The 16,804-nt window shown below is 39.7% G+C and overlaps 2 protein-coding genes across 2 annotated transcripts; one reads left to right on the top strand and one right to left on the bottom strand.

Annotated features, from left to right (window-relative positions):
• Window positions 1–5,253: 5,253 nt before the first annotated feature.
• On the top strand, window positions 5,254–9,641 carry LOC128734228 (uncharacterized). Its single transcript, XM_053828294.1, has 7 exons — window positions 5,254–5,392; window positions 5,504–5,676; window positions 5,737–6,256; window positions 6,320–6,649; window positions 6,708–6,958; window positions 7,026–9,438; window positions 9,492–9,641. The coding sequence occupies exons 1-7, from the start codon at window positions 5,353–5,355 to the stop codon at window positions 9,560–9,562; spliced, it is 3,798 nt and encodes a 1,265-aa protein (XP_053684269.1). The 5' UTR covers window positions 5,254–5,352; the 3' UTR covers window positions 9,563–9,641.
• On the bottom strand, window positions 9,498–16,499 carry LOC128734229 (esterase B1-like). Its single transcript, XM_053828295.1, has 6 exons — window positions 16,077–16,499; window positions 15,882–16,019; window positions 15,281–15,823; window positions 14,884–15,228; window positions 14,575–14,829; window positions 9,498–9,812 (listed from the first exon to the last, which is right to left on the bottom strand). The coding sequence occupies exons 1-6, from the start codon at window positions 16,215–16,217 to the stop codon at window positions 9,612–9,614; spliced, it is 1,623 nt and encodes a 540-aa protein (XP_053684270.1). The 5' UTR covers window positions 16,218–16,499; the 3' UTR covers window positions 9,498–9,611.
• Window positions 16,500–16,804: the final 305 nt, after the last annotated feature.

Here is a 16,804-nt window from a genome sequence, read left to right as displayed (position 1 = left end):
TCCACTCCCTCCGCCCACTACGCGCTTTGCCGAGGGTTTCATCACTGGTCGTGATGAAGGCGTTCTTGATGCCGGTCCATTGCTCTTCGACGGTTCCACCAGGTGGTAACTCCGAGGCTCGAGATTCAAGTTGTTCAACAAAGGCCCTTTTCACCTCAGGACTCTCCAATCGGCGGACATCGTAGCGGCACCCAACTTTCTTCTCCCGTTGTTGGACACGTGCGACGCGCAGACGTATCTCAGCGATAACAAGATGATGGTCGGATGCAATGTCAGCGCTGCGTTTGTTGCGTACATCAAGAAGGCTCCTTCTCCATTTCCGGCTGATGCAGATGTGGTCGATTTGGTTTTCTGTTCGGTCGTCGCGGGAAACCCACGTGACTTTATGTACTGGTCTATGGGGGAAGAGCGATCCACCAATGACCATGTCGTTATTACCACAGAATTCTGTAAACAGTTCCCCGTTTTCGCTCATCTCTCCTAGGCCATGGCGTCCCATGACGCGTTCAAGGTCCGCGTTGTTTGAGCCAATCTTCGCGTTGAAGTCGCCCATGTGAATTTGGATGTCCCCCTTCGGGATTTTCTCAACCACGCTGTTCAGCTGGCTGTAAAAGCTCTCTTTCTCCTGTAGGTCGGCAGCATCTGTTGGCGCATAGCACTGGATTGCCGTAAGGTTCCTACCCCGTGTTCTGAATCTGGCAACGATTATTTGCTCATTTATTGGTTTCCACTTCATCAGGGCCGCATGTGCCCCTGGGCTCAGAAGGAATCCAACTCCTCTTTCTCGAGTAGCATTTTCACCTCGCATGCCAAAGCAGAGCAAGACTTGCCCGGATGATGTCTTGTGTTCGCCAGTACCCGGCCAGCGGACCTCGCTCAGCCCCAGGATTTCAAGCTTCAGGCGGCTAGCTTCCCTTGCAAGTTGAGCCAGCTTGTCCTGCTGGGCAAGGGTCAGTATATTCCATGTTCCGATTCGTGTCCGTGTTTTCATGCTAAAGGTCGTTGCCAATAATCCGGAGAGATTTCTTCTTTCATTTTCGGTAACTTTTTGTATGTTCTGGTACAGTAGGCTGTTAACCTAAGGTCCTTATCCCGCTGATGGGGCTGCCATCTTAATGTGGGCGGGAGCCACTGTGCCCCCTTTCCTGTTAGCATACGACAACCGAAGTTGCGTACCCCAGCCGGCACCTCGTGGAGGTAGGAATAGGAGTTAATAAACAGAGGTTATGGAATGCACATGTTCACCCTTTGCCAGCCAAAGTAAAGTAAAACAAAATAAATTAAAGTAAAGTAGGCAAAGTCTAATTCCGCTATCGAAACTTGACCTTCTGTTTTTCTTATACGACAGACTTCGCAGCCAGCTGTTAGAGTGCAGGACAATTGCGAAGCCAGTTACTACGATCCTATTGACTCTAACAGCCTCTCTCAGTCGGGATTCGAACATACGACAACTGCCTTTTTAGACCAGCATCATACCTCGAGGCCAACTTGGAGCCCTATTAAAGTAAAGTATAGTAAAGGGATCAGTCCCGGTGTAGCGGTTAGCATTCACTGCTCTCACACCGAACACCCGGATTCAAATCCCAACCCAGCCGTTATCACGAAGGACCCAAAGCTGGTTAATGTGACTATAATCTAAAACAAAAAAAAGTATAGTAAAGCAAATTATAATAACGTAAAGTAATGTAAAATAAAGTAAAGTATAGAGAAGTGAAGTAAAGTTAAGTAAAGTCAAGTCAAATAAACTAAAGTAAATTAAAGTAAAGAAAAGTTAGATAAAGTAAATTAAAGAAAAGTAAGTCAAATCAAGTCAAGTAAACTTAAGTAAAGTAAACTAAAGTAAAGTAAAGTAAAGTAAAGTAAAGTAAAGTAAAGAAAGTAAACTAAAGTAAAGTATAATAAGGTCAAGTAATGTAATGCAAAATGAAGTAAGGTAAAGAAAAGTGAAGTGAAGTAAAGTTAAGTAAGATAAAGTAAATAAAGTAAAGTTCTAATAATTACTTTTTTCAGTTACAATTTAGAAACATATCTTTATTTTTGCTAATTGTTTCGATTCACTTAAAAATGCTCAACCCAGTACTGTTAATTCAACTCATTCAGTTCGGTTCGTTCAACCCACTCTCCGCACTTCTTTCTATTCGTTCCAAATATAACTGAATTCCTCTTTCAAAGTCAGGCACCTTACCTATATTGCGGCTTCTGCTTTGCAATTCATGATTGTTTATGCAATGTACAGTTGCTCTAGCTCTCCTTAAACTGTATATTTGTTGATTTAGCATTCGTCTTCATTAAATCGTCATCGTTTTCATGCGATGTTACGAACATTTGCCATTTTGGCACGGCCGTGAATGCAATTGCGAGTGCTTTAGGGATCCTATACACTTCGGTTTATAGTTTTCAGTACAGAAAATAGATTTTGCGGTTTGTTCATCCAAGATTCAAGATCATATTATAAGAAGAAGAATAGGGTAAACGCACCATTAGTGGTGGTAGTACCAGTAGTGGTGGAAACTCGAATTATTCCATTATTTTTGCAGATTTTGGTACAAGTTAGATACTTATCAAATAATACTGTTACTGGTAGTTCGATACTTATCAAACTTGTACCAAAATATGCAAAAATAATGGAATAATTCAAGTTTCCACCACTACTGGTACTACCACCACTAATGGTGCGTCTACCCTAATAAAGTTGCAAATATTCTATTCGTGTAATTATTCTTCTGAGATATTAACGTTCACAATGTACCGTTTGTCTTTATATATTATAATGTGTTACTCACATTCATTCTTATTAAATTTCTGAAATTCTGGTCTGGTCTGAAGCTCGTTAACTCTTTTGTATACAATTTTAATCTACTCTTTTTGTGTACATTCATTTATGTTCAATTATCTAATCCGATCAAAAATTCGCCTAATTTCATAATAAGCTTTATTTAGTTAAATTTTAGTTTTACATACATTGTACTAAATCTTACAAAGGCCTTTTAGAACTGACACAAAAAATAGTGTTAGAACAAATGTTTGAATAAGGTAAAAAATAAATACCATTTTTCTAGAAAACCTTTTTCTAATACGTATAATTTTATTGTAAACTACCATTACCATTCCTTTTTAAATAGTCACTTTGGAGCGGACGCATGGTTTGTTTTAGCGCCCGCTTTCTGTCAGTTTGTAGTAGTTTGAAGCACCCATTCTCTGCCGCTTCCGTCGATAGAGCAAATCGGAGCACTTTCAAAAACCAAGCTGATGATTCGTTTTACGAATGCGTGGATCTTTTTTCGTAGTCCCACTACTACAAATGCCCTAACTGAGTGTGAGCACCGTCGCACAGTGGTTGGAAACCTTAAAAACCTGGCCAAAACCTTCAAAATCGAAAATTATCATTCATGACATATTCTGACATAATTACAAGTAGAATAAGTCATTTTATCATATCCTATAATATCAACTATCGATAATGTAGATTTGTGGATTGGCGTACTGTCAAACGTCAGTGTATGAGAGACTCTTCGCTAGTGCGGCTTGCATACGTTTTGTGGCTCTTGGCAATAACGCATGTGGTTCGTTATCGCATTATCAACTAACAATAAACCAAAATAGATAACGTTTCTGAAGGTATGTAGTTCATTAGCGTTATATGGGAATTCAGTTTTTTTCGTTATATATATACTTTAACAACGCTTAAAGTTTCATTCGCAAATGCTAGTTTTTTCAATTAGCGCGCGCAATGAAATTGGCATTTACTTTTTGTGCCGCGAGGTGCCGTCGAATGTTATATATTTTTGTGAGCGTCAAATTGTGACGGTTCGGAGGGTGTGTAGCTTTTTTGCAACTATTTGCAACTCTACGAGAAAATGGAGATTTAGTGTTGACGCGCACTTGTAGGCGAAATCGGACGTGTGAGCTTTTGATGCTCCAAACAACCTGTGCTAGTTTTTAACTTGTTTTTAGCTATTAGCCTGTTCTTTACAAAAAAACCGTTGATAGTGCAGAGCAAAGCCTAGGGGATAACCGTCATTAAACACTACCCTTCTTTATCGACAGACTTCGCGAGTACAGTACAATTACGGGCTAGTTCAACGATCCTACTGACTCTAACAGCACCTGATCGTTCGTAATGTGACAAATTATTAATAATAACTCTTACGATTCATTTTATAGCTTCTGTAAATTAACGAATGGATGAGGGTAACTGGCAGCAGGGTCTCCAAAAGGAGAAATTAAGGCAGATGGGCCACATTATTATTTGCCGAATTAAATGAACGCTCAGAATGTTGAAAAGAAAACGGTTGAAACATGGAAATTATAGATACAAACATGCATAAGCATTCAAACTTGCTTATTGATCGCTCGACACCAGGGTTGGGCAATTCTAATGACGAAAATACTGCAAGACGTATTATTGAACATTGGAAAGTGTCCGCACAAATTCTGGAGCTTGGAAGTCGCGCAACATGAATATAAAGCATCAATATACGAGTATACAAATATACGAGTGAGAAGATAATGGAACATATTTTTCGAAGAATGATTGCTTGCAATCGCGTTGTTGCGCTACACAACATTGAATGACACTGACAGCGATAAAATCGGCGACGGTGATGAAAGTAGCAGCGATGATCACTCCGATTAATATTATTTTTTAAAGTAATGTTGCATAACCTAATAGAATATAGAATTTTGCTATTTTAATAGGGTAAATAAGGCGATTTTAAATTGAATTTGTTTTTAATTCAATTTTGTTTCTTGAAAAAGAGACCAAAAACATGCTGAGCCAGATATAAAATAAAAAGGACTAAAAGATACAAAAGTGGTCCGCCATATTTGTCAGCCATTTTACATTTTGGGTTTTATTGTTGAGCTCAACGACCTGAAAGTCACCTTTAGGTGAAATTTACATCAAAAACTTTAAAATTTAGCAAAAAAGGCCGCCATTTTGGGTCAGCCATTTTGAATTTCACTTTTTCAATACCATTTTTGAAATCAGCAGCCCGAAAAACATGGAATCTCATCATCTTGAGGTTTTGGCCAAGAATTTTAAATTTCCGACCACTGTGCGTCGGTGGCGGTAGATTCCAAAGCTGTCGAGAGCGCGTATCTCGTGGGATGCGAATAGTCGATGCCTATAATATTTACTGCAAAATGTGTGTAGTTGTTTGATTATGTTTTGATTAGATAGTATATAGAGGTAAGCAAAGCGTAGTCTTAAATTCATTCACGCCTTGCTACGCGAAGTGAACAGAACGTTGGGTTAGATATTTTGGCTGGAAACCAACTACTACTGTAGGTGCTATAGGTGCAAGAATTTAAATAAGTCCTATATTACTACAAATAGTAGTAAAAACTACCATGGAAGTCGTTTTTACAATCAATGGAAAACTTTTCAAAGGTTTGTAAATATTTAATACGATTGATAAAGGAGATAACGTTCTATTTGCCCACTCAAACTGTCTAGGGCATCATCATTAAGTAAATCATTAATTTTATTTTGTTATTCCAGTCAAACCTGGCGATGTCCCCGTGGATGCCTCTTTAGGGACATTTATTCGGAAAAATGCTCAACTCAGTGGAACCAAAATGGTATGCAGGGAAGGTGGCTGTGGAGCCTGTATTGTAAATATAAACGAAGTGCAACCGACAACGAAAGCGCGAAAAAGTTGGGCTGTGAACTCGGTAAGCTGCGCGTCAATCAGCATGTATTGTGTTCTACCTAATAGTAGCATTTTGGATTAGTGTCTATTTCCAGTGCTCTCTTGTCATGGTTTGAACATTGTTACTGTCGAAGGAATCGGCAACAAGACTAAGGGATTTCACGCAGTGCAGCGACGCCTAGCTCACTTTAACGGAACACAATGTGGTTTCTGCTCAGCCGGAATGGTTATGAACATGTACGGCTTGCTGGAGTCCAATGGAGGCCTTGTGACAATGGAACAGGTGGAAAACTCCTTCGGAAGTAATTTATGTCGCTGCACCGGTTATCGGCCTATTCTGGATGCTTTTAAATCGTTGGCAGTTGATGCGGATGATAAGTTGCTACTGGCATGCCAGGATATCGAAGAGCTACCAAGAATTTGCCACAATACAGGAAAACCTTGTGAGGGGTCGTGTCGTGTAGACGATAAGAAAGATATTCACATGATATTTGAGGACAGTCGTGAGTGGCATAAAATGTACACTCTTAAGGATACATTGGCTATACTGAAAGATATAAGGGAAAGACAGTATATGCTCGTTGCAGGGAATACTGCACATGGTATTTTTAGACATTTTTGCAATCTAATCAAAAAAAGATGACTAAAAATGTATTCGATTCTAGGTGTCTACCGCCGAGAGAATTGCATCGAAGTATTTATCGATATCAGCTCAGTAAGCGAGCTGAAGTCACACTCAATCACTAACACTGCACTAATTATCGGCTCAGGAGTATCGTTGACCGAATTGATAGAAATACTCAATGAAGCAGCAACACAACAGTCTGATTTCAGTTACTGTGCGGATTTGTCCCGACATGTTGAATTAATCGCTAATATTCCAGTAAGGAATTCTGGAACCATAGCAGGAAATTTGTGCCTTAAAAACAAACATAACGATTTCCCTTCGGACTTGTATCTTATCCTGGAGGCTGTCGGAGCGAAAATGCAAATAGGTGATTGGTTAGTATAGCAATTTTAAGTACTTACTAAGTATGGATTTACAATTCACAGTTGAGATTAATGGCACGGTAACTACAGCGCCTTTAAACGCAATTTGTAACATGGAAATGAATAAGAAAATACTTCTTAACATCATTTTGTCTCCCTTGGATTCAAATAAATTCGAGTTTAGATCGTTTAAAATTATGTCCCGAGCTCAGAGTGTGCACGCTTATGTCAACGCAGCTTTTCTTCTAGAAATTAACAGCAGAGACTTGACAGTGAAATCTGCTTCCATCTGCTTCGGAGGCATCCACAGAAATGTAAGATTTATGTTTTATTTAATACCTGTGACATGGGAAATGATAATTTTTTTATTTATGCTTTTAGTTTACTCATGCTACCAAAACGGAAAAATTCCTTCAAGGCAAAAACCCATTTTCGAATGAAATTCTTCAAACTACGCTCAGCGTTCTATTCAAGGAAATTGAGCCGTGCAACAGTCCTTTAGAAGCCACGCCCACTTACCGAAAACACCTCGCCACATCTCTCCTGTACCGTGCTATACTGAGTATTGCGAAAAAATTTAAAGTCACAACCAATTACCGTTACGAAACGGGAGCCACCGGTCTATGCAGACCCCTCTCATCCTCCAAGCAAGAGTTCCAAACCATCGAGAAAAATTGGCCAATGACAAAAAATATTCCAAAAGTCGAAGGTCTCGCCCAAACAGCCGGCGAAGCCAAATACATCGAAGACCTACCGATCATCCCGAATGAGCTCTACGGAGCTTTCGTGTTGGCTACTCGTCCAAGAACTCAACTTCGTAGCATTGATCCAACGGCCGCCATGCGTCTTTCAGGTGTTCAAGCCTTCTACTCTGCCGAGGACATTCCAGGTAGAAATGACTTTATGCCTACCGAACTGGACAATCCCGAAACGGAAGAGATATTTTGCAGCGCTAAAGTACTTTACTACGGCCAACCAGTTGGAATTATTTTAGCGGAATCTTTTGACCTAGCCTGTCGTGCTGCAAAACTTGTTCAAGTACACTACAGTGAAGCTGATGATAAGCCCATACTTCCAACTCTGAAGCATGCGCTAGCCGCAAATGCGACCGATCGACTGCATGATCAACCCTATGATAAGCAAGGTAAACAGTATGGAAACGGTACTGAACAACCGCACAGGAAAATTGAAGGACGCTTCGAGCTTCCCGGACAATTTCATTTTTCGATGGAACCCCAAACTTGCATCTGCATCCCAACGGAGGATGGAATGGATGTGTACAGTTCAACACAGTGGGTTGATTTGTGTCAGATTGCAATCGCACAGGCCCTCAACATTCCGGAAAATAGTCTAAACTTCTACATTCGTCGCTTGGGAGGCACGTTCGGAGCGAAAATCTCGCGAGCATCCCAGATCGCTTGCGCTTGCGCAATTGCAGCGTATTTTAGTCGACGACCAGTACGGTTGGTTATGTCATTGGAATCGAACATGGAAGCAATCGGCAAGCGTGCTTCCTGTGTCAGTAGGTATGAGGTGGAGGTCGATGAGAACGGTAAAATTGACAAATTGTTGAATAACTACGTAGAAGATTATGGATGCAGCCTTAATGAACCAATTGAAATGGTTACTGCTCAGTTCTACAAAAACTGCTACGACGCGAGCCGTTGGAAGCTGGTGGGCAAAGCCGCAGTGACCGATTCGGCAAGCAATACGTGGTGTCGCGGTCCCGGTACAAACGAGGGTATCACCATGATCGAGGACATTTTGGAGCATGTCGCGCATGTTTTGAACAAAGATCCACTGGAAGTAAGGTTGCAAAATATGAAAGAGGATTGCAAGATCCGTCCACTACTTCCCGATTTTCTGCGCGATGTTGAGTTTGAGAAACGGAAACTCGCAGTCGAACAATTCAACGAAGCGAATCGCTGGAAGAAACGTGGAATCGCCGTGGTTCCCATGCAGTATCCGCAGGTATTTTTCGGACAGATGCACGCGCTGGTGTCTATTTATCATATGGATGGAACTGTATCCATCACAACAGGAGGAATCGATATTGGACAAGGAGTGAACACCAAGGTTACCCAAGTGGCAGCGTACGTTTTGGGAATCCCGATTACCAAGATCAGCATCAAAGGAATGAGTAACTTGACTTCACCCAATGCTAGTGTCTCTGGAGGGAGTATGACTAGTGAGGCAGCCAGCTTCGCCGTGAAAAAAGCGTGTGATATATTAGTAGAGCGAATGAAAGCAATTCGTGAACAATTTCCAACAGAGCCGTGGGAACAAATAACACAACGCTGCTACAAGAATAACGTAGATCTGTGCGCTATGTACCAGTACAAGCAAGGAGATATTAGTAACTACATAGTTTGGGGTTTATGCTGCTCCGAAATAGAAGTTGATATATTAACTGGAAACATTCAAATTTGCCGTGTTGACATTTTGGAGGATACTGGAGAAAGTATTAGCCCAGGAATTGATATTGGGCAAATTGAAGGGGCATTCGTGATGGGAATCGGGTTGTACTTCACAGAAAACCTTATCTACAGCGGTGAAAATGGTCAACTGCTAACGAATCGCACCTGGAACTATCATCTGCCAGGAGCAAAAGATATTCCTATTGATTTCAGGGTCAAACTGATTCACAATACGTACAATGAAAGTTTTGTACTGCGATCCAAAACAACCGGTGAGCCAGCACTGAACTTAACCATAGCTCTGTTGTTCGCATTGAGAAGAGCTTTAAATTCAGCACGGAAAGAAGCAGGGCTAAACAACGACTGGTATACGATGAGTAAGTAACTCCTTTTTAAGTTTATTAACGTAATTAACAAATGTTATTTTCAGCTACACCAATGACCCCAGAACAAATATGTTTGCTTGCTGGAAGCAAGCTTGAACACTTCAAACTACAGTAAATTATTTAATGTAATTTTTTTTTTGTTTATAATGTGATGGTGTAGGGAATTAATAAAGTTGATCCTTCGGATACAGTGAATCCCAAAGCTCCATTCTTTCCCTTTCTGGAAAATCTATGAACTTCAAACCGTCATTCGAAATGCTGAGACACTTGTACGGGCCAATCTCAGGCTCAACCGGTTGCCATTCCTTGGTAACTCCCCCATTCGGGTTCCCATTGTTGGTGGCAAATGTTGTAAATAGGTCAACCTAGAAATGACAAAAAAGAATTATTTTTTAGGAAGTTCATAAAAAGTTATAAAGAGTGATCTATTACGACCGGATAAGACATTTCTTACTACACCGTCATTATTTTCTATAGACGCACATGCGTATCAAGCTTTTTCTGTGAACCAAACTGTTTGTGAAAAGACTAAAAATAAAAATAATCACAATTGTGCTTTCCAGAGCTTAAAATTATTAAAGGAACTAGGGTGAGTTACTCTATAGTGGACCCTCTAAAGGGTGTCCCATACACTTCAAAAAAGTCGGCAAAATTTGCCGAGATTCGAACAGCCAAGCGTTCGGTGAAAATTTCAGTGGTGCATATCGACGTATACGGATCTTTACTAACGCTTGGCAGGGTATGTTGCTGCTTCGTCGTAATTGCCTATTCCCGTCCTATCCAACACAAATTATTAAGAATAGCAGCGATTTTTATGACACACAATGCCAAATTAGTTATTCCCTAATATTTTAGTTTGTTGCCTCTCATACGCGATCAATCAAAGTGAGCTGAGATCTATTTAAATGCTTTTTATCATTTAAGAATTCCTAGTAGCCAAATTTCTAAAGTTCTTTCGTATGACGAAGAAGAAAATGTCGACTAATCGTTCATTCATGAAATGAAAATTAGTCACGCAACGCATTGTTGTTATTCTGCAGTCAGGAAAACTTGCATAACCTACAGAAATTTTACAGAATTACATTTGTCATGCTGTCCTACACAAATACATGCGCGCTAGCTTCGTAAATATTATTGTGATTTTTAGTTCGGACGATGAAAAATTTTGATGAACGGATTTTAAAACGGTACGACGAATTTAAGATATAAAGTCAGTTGCGTAATTTCATTCAAATACTTTATTAATCGCTTTTTAGTGAATTCAAAGGGCACGGATCGGAAGGTGAGTGTGTTTGAGTCAAATCAGTAGCAGAGCTTTTGGAGTATCCATTAAATCCTAAGAAATGATGAAAATTAGAGGGGCTTTCCTTACTACGACGGGAATTAGAAATAAACCCTATCATAAAAATTTTAACCGAACGCTCGGCTGTCTAATCTCGGCAAAATTTTGCCGACTTCGGCGTTTTTTTAAGTGTGCACATCAAATTGCATCGCGGAAAAATTGCAGTAGAAAATGACTCATTGAAAATTTGGGTAGAAGTTGTTTAGTGTATAATGTTTACACTGATTTTTATTGATGCCAGCTTTTCGAAAATTGGAAAAAATGGCGTCATTCGAAAAGAAACGTTGCGAATTAATATTCGTAAGCACCAGGAAAATCCTCAACACACTCATTAGGACATCGGAAATCAACTCTGAATCGAGCAGTCAACGGTGAATCGTGTGATTAAACGTTACTACGAAACTCAGACCATCGAACGGAAGGAAAAATGCGGTCAGAATGAATGTTCTATAGTGATCAATATCACAAGCGTGTCCCGAAGGCGTTTAAGCGAAATCCCAATGTTTCGGTCAAGGATATGGCCAAAAAATTGAATCTATCCAAATCTTTCGTTCAGACAGCAAAATACAGTGGAAAAGTCACGAGCCCGGAAACTGTACAATCAGATGCTGACGAAGCCTCATTGTATCATCATAGATTCCGGGGCTACTGTATTTCACCGCGCAGTACCAGTTTAATGTTCCGGAGAAAGTAACGAAGCAAAAACTTTCAAAGTTTGCCAAGAAATAATTGATTTGGCAAGCGATCTACTCATGTGGCAAACGGAATACGCCGTTTGTGACTACCGGGACTGTAAACGGGCAGATCTACCTCAAGGAGTGTCTACAGAAATGTCTGCTTCCTCTGTTGAAGTAACACGAGGGCCCTACGATCTGCTGGCCGGAGCTAGCTTCATGCCTCTATTCGGGCATCCTTTGAATATAGGCACGACGCTAGCTCCGGCCAGCAGGAGTGGTATGAAGCCAACGGAGTCACTTTCGTATCCAAGGTCATGAACCCCTCCCCCCAACGCACCGGAACTAAGGCCCATCGAAAAATTCTGGGTTATTTTGAAGCACACTCAAAAAAATCGGCACGTCGCATCCACGTGAAAAATCATGTAAACTTCTGTACAGCAACTTACGTGAGCTTCATGTACTAGTTAATGGGAAAATTGATACAACTTACCGGGATCGCACGTAAACTGGTTAGTATGAGTGCGAGTTACCAACAATTCACGTGAATGTTACATGAAAAGTGTGATGGATGAGAATTACCTATGTTTTCACGTAAACTTGACGTGCTGATTTTTTTGAGTGCAGGTATTACGGAAGCACCCAAAGGATTTTTTTTAATGTACTCTGAAGTCGCTTTTCACGCGGTTTGTTTTTTACGCGAATGTCAGAATTTACGCGAATTTCGGAATTCACACACAATTAGTCTATTGTTTCGCGTAATGTTGAAATCCTCAAAGTTTTTTTACGCGAATTTTTAATTTATGCAAATTTCGGAATTTACGCGGTTTTTACGCGATTTTGAATTACGCGGAACGTATCCTTCGCGTAAAAAGCGACTTGTGTGTATTTACATATATCGACATATCTAGAGGTAGTCCATCTCATTCTACTCTCCACAAAAAAACGAAAAAAAGTAAAACGAAACAGAAGGTGAAAGGAGCACGAAACAAGACGTGACAAAAACTGGATAAAAGGAAGAGAAAAAGAAGAAAAAACGCGACGAGACAAAAGAATAAAAACTGGTATGAAAGAAAAACTTGGAAAAACAGGACATAAAAAACTAGCAAACGAGAAAACCGGAAAAAGAGAAAAAGAGGGAAAACGAGCAAAAATCACAAAGAAACTGGAAAGAAAACGAAGACAAGGAAAATGAGAGAATAGAAAACGAGAAAAAAATGAGAGTAACTGGACAGAAAGGAGAGACAACGGGATAAAACTGGACAGAAACTGAGAAAAAACACGATAGAACGAAAAGAAGAGGAGCAAATACGGAAGTAGGAAAATGGAGAAAGGAGAACAGAAAAAGCAGAAAAATGGAACTGAAAAAGGAAAAAACAGAGAAAAAGATTAAAACGGCAGAAAAAGGGAAAAACAGAACGCAATAGCAAAGGAGGAGAAATATGATATGATATGATATGGAAGAACAGAACAGAAAAGACGGTAGCAAAAAACGGGATAGAAAAGATTTTAAAAATGAAAAGAGTCAAAAACCGTGACCGAAAAAAATCGGGACAAACAGTGACAGAAAAAGAGACAGGAAAAGAGGAAAGACGGACTTCAAAACTCGGAGAAATGGAAGAAAAAGAATGGAACCGAAAAAAATCAGGACACATGAAAAGGGTGAGAAACGGAACAGGAAAAAAAGAGAAAAGGAATAGAGAAAGAGAAGGCAGCAGACAGAGAATAAAACATGAAAGAAAAATGTGATAGGATACGAGGGAAAACGGGGCATAAAAAAGAGAAAAATGTGGAAAAGAAGAAACCAAGAGAAAACTAGGCAAAAGCAAAACGACTGAAAAGAAATAAAAAACAAGGAAAATGAGAAAAATGAAAACAAAGAAAATGAGCTTAAACTGGATAGAAAAGGAAAAACAACAAGACGAAAAATGATAAAAAACGGTATAGAAAAGAACGAACAGGAGAAAATACGAGAGAAGCAAAATCAAGAATAGAAAAACAGGAATTTGTCCCAAAACTGAACAGAAAGTGAACAGAAAGTAATGAAAACGGTAGAAAACAAAATGAAACAACAAAGCAGAATGCGATATAGAAGGAGGAAAAGCAGGATGTAAGAGGAAGAACTGAACAGATACAAATTAAATCGGCACAAGATAGGATTTGAAAGCGAAAAAGACGAAAACCGGGACCGAAAAAACGGGACAGAAGACGCAACAAAATAAATAAAAAATAAAAAACGGGCTTGGCAACGAGGTAAAAGAGGCGAAGATTCAAACAGAGGAAAATGAGGACTCAGGAAAATGTGACAGGAAAAGAAAAAAAAAGGAATAGAGGAATAGGAGACACCGGGCAATAAATAAAATAAAAACTGGTATTAAAATAGGAAAGACGAAAGGAAAAACTTGACAGAATGGGTGGAAAACCAGGAGCGAAAAAGAGGGAAAACGAGGCAAAATACGAAAGAAAAATAAAACAAGGAAAATGAGAGAAGAGAAAACCAAGAAAACGAGAAAAAAATGATGTTAAACTGGACAAAAAAGAAGAAACAAGTAAAAAAGAGAAAAAAGCGAAGAAAACAAATAGAAAGAAAAAAAATTACGCGATAAAAAAGGAGTTAAAGCAGGACACGATAAGAAAACAGACGACATTAAAAAATAGGATAGAAAAGGATTTAAAAATCGAAAAAAGACGAAAATCTGGACTGGAAAAAAGACCCGAACAGAAAGTGACAAAAATGAGACAGGAAAAGAGGAAAAATGGGCTTATAAACAAGGAAAAACAGAATGAAAAAGACAAAAGAACGGAAAGAGGAAAATCAGGACTCAGTAAAAAGGCGAAAACGAGACAGTAAAAAAAGCGGACGCTCATAGTTGCCAAGGCATGAGTGCCTCATTCCCTGTCTGTATACGACCTTAGTTTCCACTGGGGTCGGTTACCCAATCTTTTCCTACTCGTAATCTAGTTGGTACCACAAAAAGTTAGGAATAGGAGCATTCCATGATTTTGATTCTAATTACCATCACGAAAATATGAAAGATTTTGAACGCTAATAGCTCATTGATAGAAATCCAAAATATATATGAACGGATGGAAAAAAATTATCACACTTACCATATCGATCATCACACGATACTCAAAGCTATCCTTTGGAGGAACATCACCAAACGCATTTTTAAATATATATGACAGATCGTCTGCGTGAGCCGTTCCCCGGACATCCTTGTCGCAGAAGATAATTCTGTAGTGATTGTGGGTCGCAGAATCCACCGAGAAGCGATAGACGTAGGTCTTGGCCGATTTCTTCGAATTAATGCGCGAATATATAGTGCGATGCAATCCATGCCAAAACAGTTTATCGGTCATCAGCTAAAAAAATCACTTTATTAGAATGACACTTTAATTACAGAATGTAGTCCACACCGTCAGGTAGCCAGTTTTGTTTTCTAATGACGGATTTGAACCTCCGTAATAAAAATGTTTCAATCTCAATCCAAGCTCTTTACATCGCTGTGATGTTCTTATCAGATCCAATTCCAGCGGAACCAAATATTCAAAACTTTTCAAAGATGTCATAATTGATGGATTTTCTTTGATGCCACTCAAGCAAAAGAGACCTTCCTCGGAATTTCCACCGATAAGTATATCAACATCGTTACTCCACGCCTCTCGACACATTACTAATGGATCCTTAGAAATGAAGCAATTTGGTTTGCTGTACGGCTCTATCACTGGTCCGAACGCAAAAAGAATTCTGTTTTCCAGCTCCTAAAAACAGAAATCGTTAGACATAGCTCAAGTAATCGTACTAATTCACAACATTTTCCGTCAAAAGAACCTCCTGCTGCTTAACAATTTCCACTGGATCGGCCGTCATCAGAACATCTAGGGCGCTTTTTTCTCCACCTTGCCCATCCCATCCTAGTGCTTTAGCCAAACGCTCACTGAACTGTCGCTTTGGAACAACAGACCAATTATTCAAAGCACATCCTGACATTACGATCGCTCGTTGAAACAATCCTCTCGACTGTTCGGAAATCATGTGATAGTGCACAGAGCAACCTCCAGCGCTTTCACCAAAAAGTGTAATGTTCTTTGGATCTCCACCGAAATTGGCAATGTTCTCAACCACCCAACGAATAGCTAAATTTTGATCTTTTAGACCGGCATTTCCCGGAAGTCCCAGCTCGGGTGTATCGAACGAAATGAATCCCAGTGCTCCGATTCGATAGTTGAAAGACACAAAAACAATGTCCCTCTGGATCAAATAATCGGGACCGTACATTTCCACTGCACTTGACCCACGCATGAAAGCCCCTCCATGAACGTAAAGCAGCACCGGTAAGAGCTTTTCGTTTCCGAGCTATAAACATTATTTCGATTATGAATTTTTCAACCTATTGTTCAAGGGTAATACGAACATTTTTAGTGAACACATTGACGTGTAAACTATCTTCGCTTCCGATAATTTTATCCAAAAGTTTGCTGTACTGAAAACAGCCTGGTCCTTGAACACTGCAATCCAATGGATCCTTCCATGGTGTTGGCGGTTGGCCATCCTGCAAATCGATAAATTATAAAATATACAAACAAACAATGAAATATATCTTTATTACCTTAAATCGGAGCTCCCCAACCGGCGGCTTAACGTAAGGAATTTGCTGAAAACTGTAGTAATCTACGCCGGTCGCTGCCGTGTTACGTATTCCCTTCACCGGGCCATAATTTGTTGGAACTATTGGGTTTGTTGCATCCATCTTTCTAAATATAAGTTAGCTTTCAGTACCATCCAACCGCCTGAACCGATAACGATAGAATGACTAATGATAAACGGTTGTTTTAATAACTGTATTTTGGCATAAGATAACACCTGACGAGCGCGATTTGGCATGACTCTTTAATCAAGGTATGAATGATGATGGATAGTCTGATCTGGACGCTGATAAGAACCGACTAAAATAAGTTTTTAGACTCATTTTTACTGTGAGGTTATTATGAAAGCATGAACTAATTTCCACACAAATCTTCATTGTTGAATTAAATCTCTAAAACATAAGAATGTATTTTAGAATAGATGAATATTATGTCAGCTAATGCTTCGCTCACAGAACACACATGAACCTCTTGGTGTGTATCAACTACTCATATCCCTCATATCAGCAAATATTTGCTGTTCGAACCGCAAGAACGAATACAAGTATAGGGGAAATGTGTATAACGTGCCCCCCCTGGCCAATGTGCCCCCCCTTCGTTTTTCGCTAAACAAGCGAAATCAAAATGCAAAACCACCCAGAAACCATAGTATTTGATGGAACTAGCCTACTATGCAAGTATGACAGTTGTC

This window comes from Sabethes cyaneus, chromosome 2, assembly GCF_943734655.1.
Source record: "Sabethes cyaneus chromosome 2, idSabCyanKW18_F2, whole genome shotgun sequence".
NCBI classification, from domain to species: Eukaryota; Metazoa; Arthropoda; class Insecta; order Diptera; family Culicidae; genus Sabethes; species Sabethes cyaneus.
Note: the sequence above shows the minus strand (reverse complement) of the source record. Positions and strands in the feature narration are given on the sequence as shown.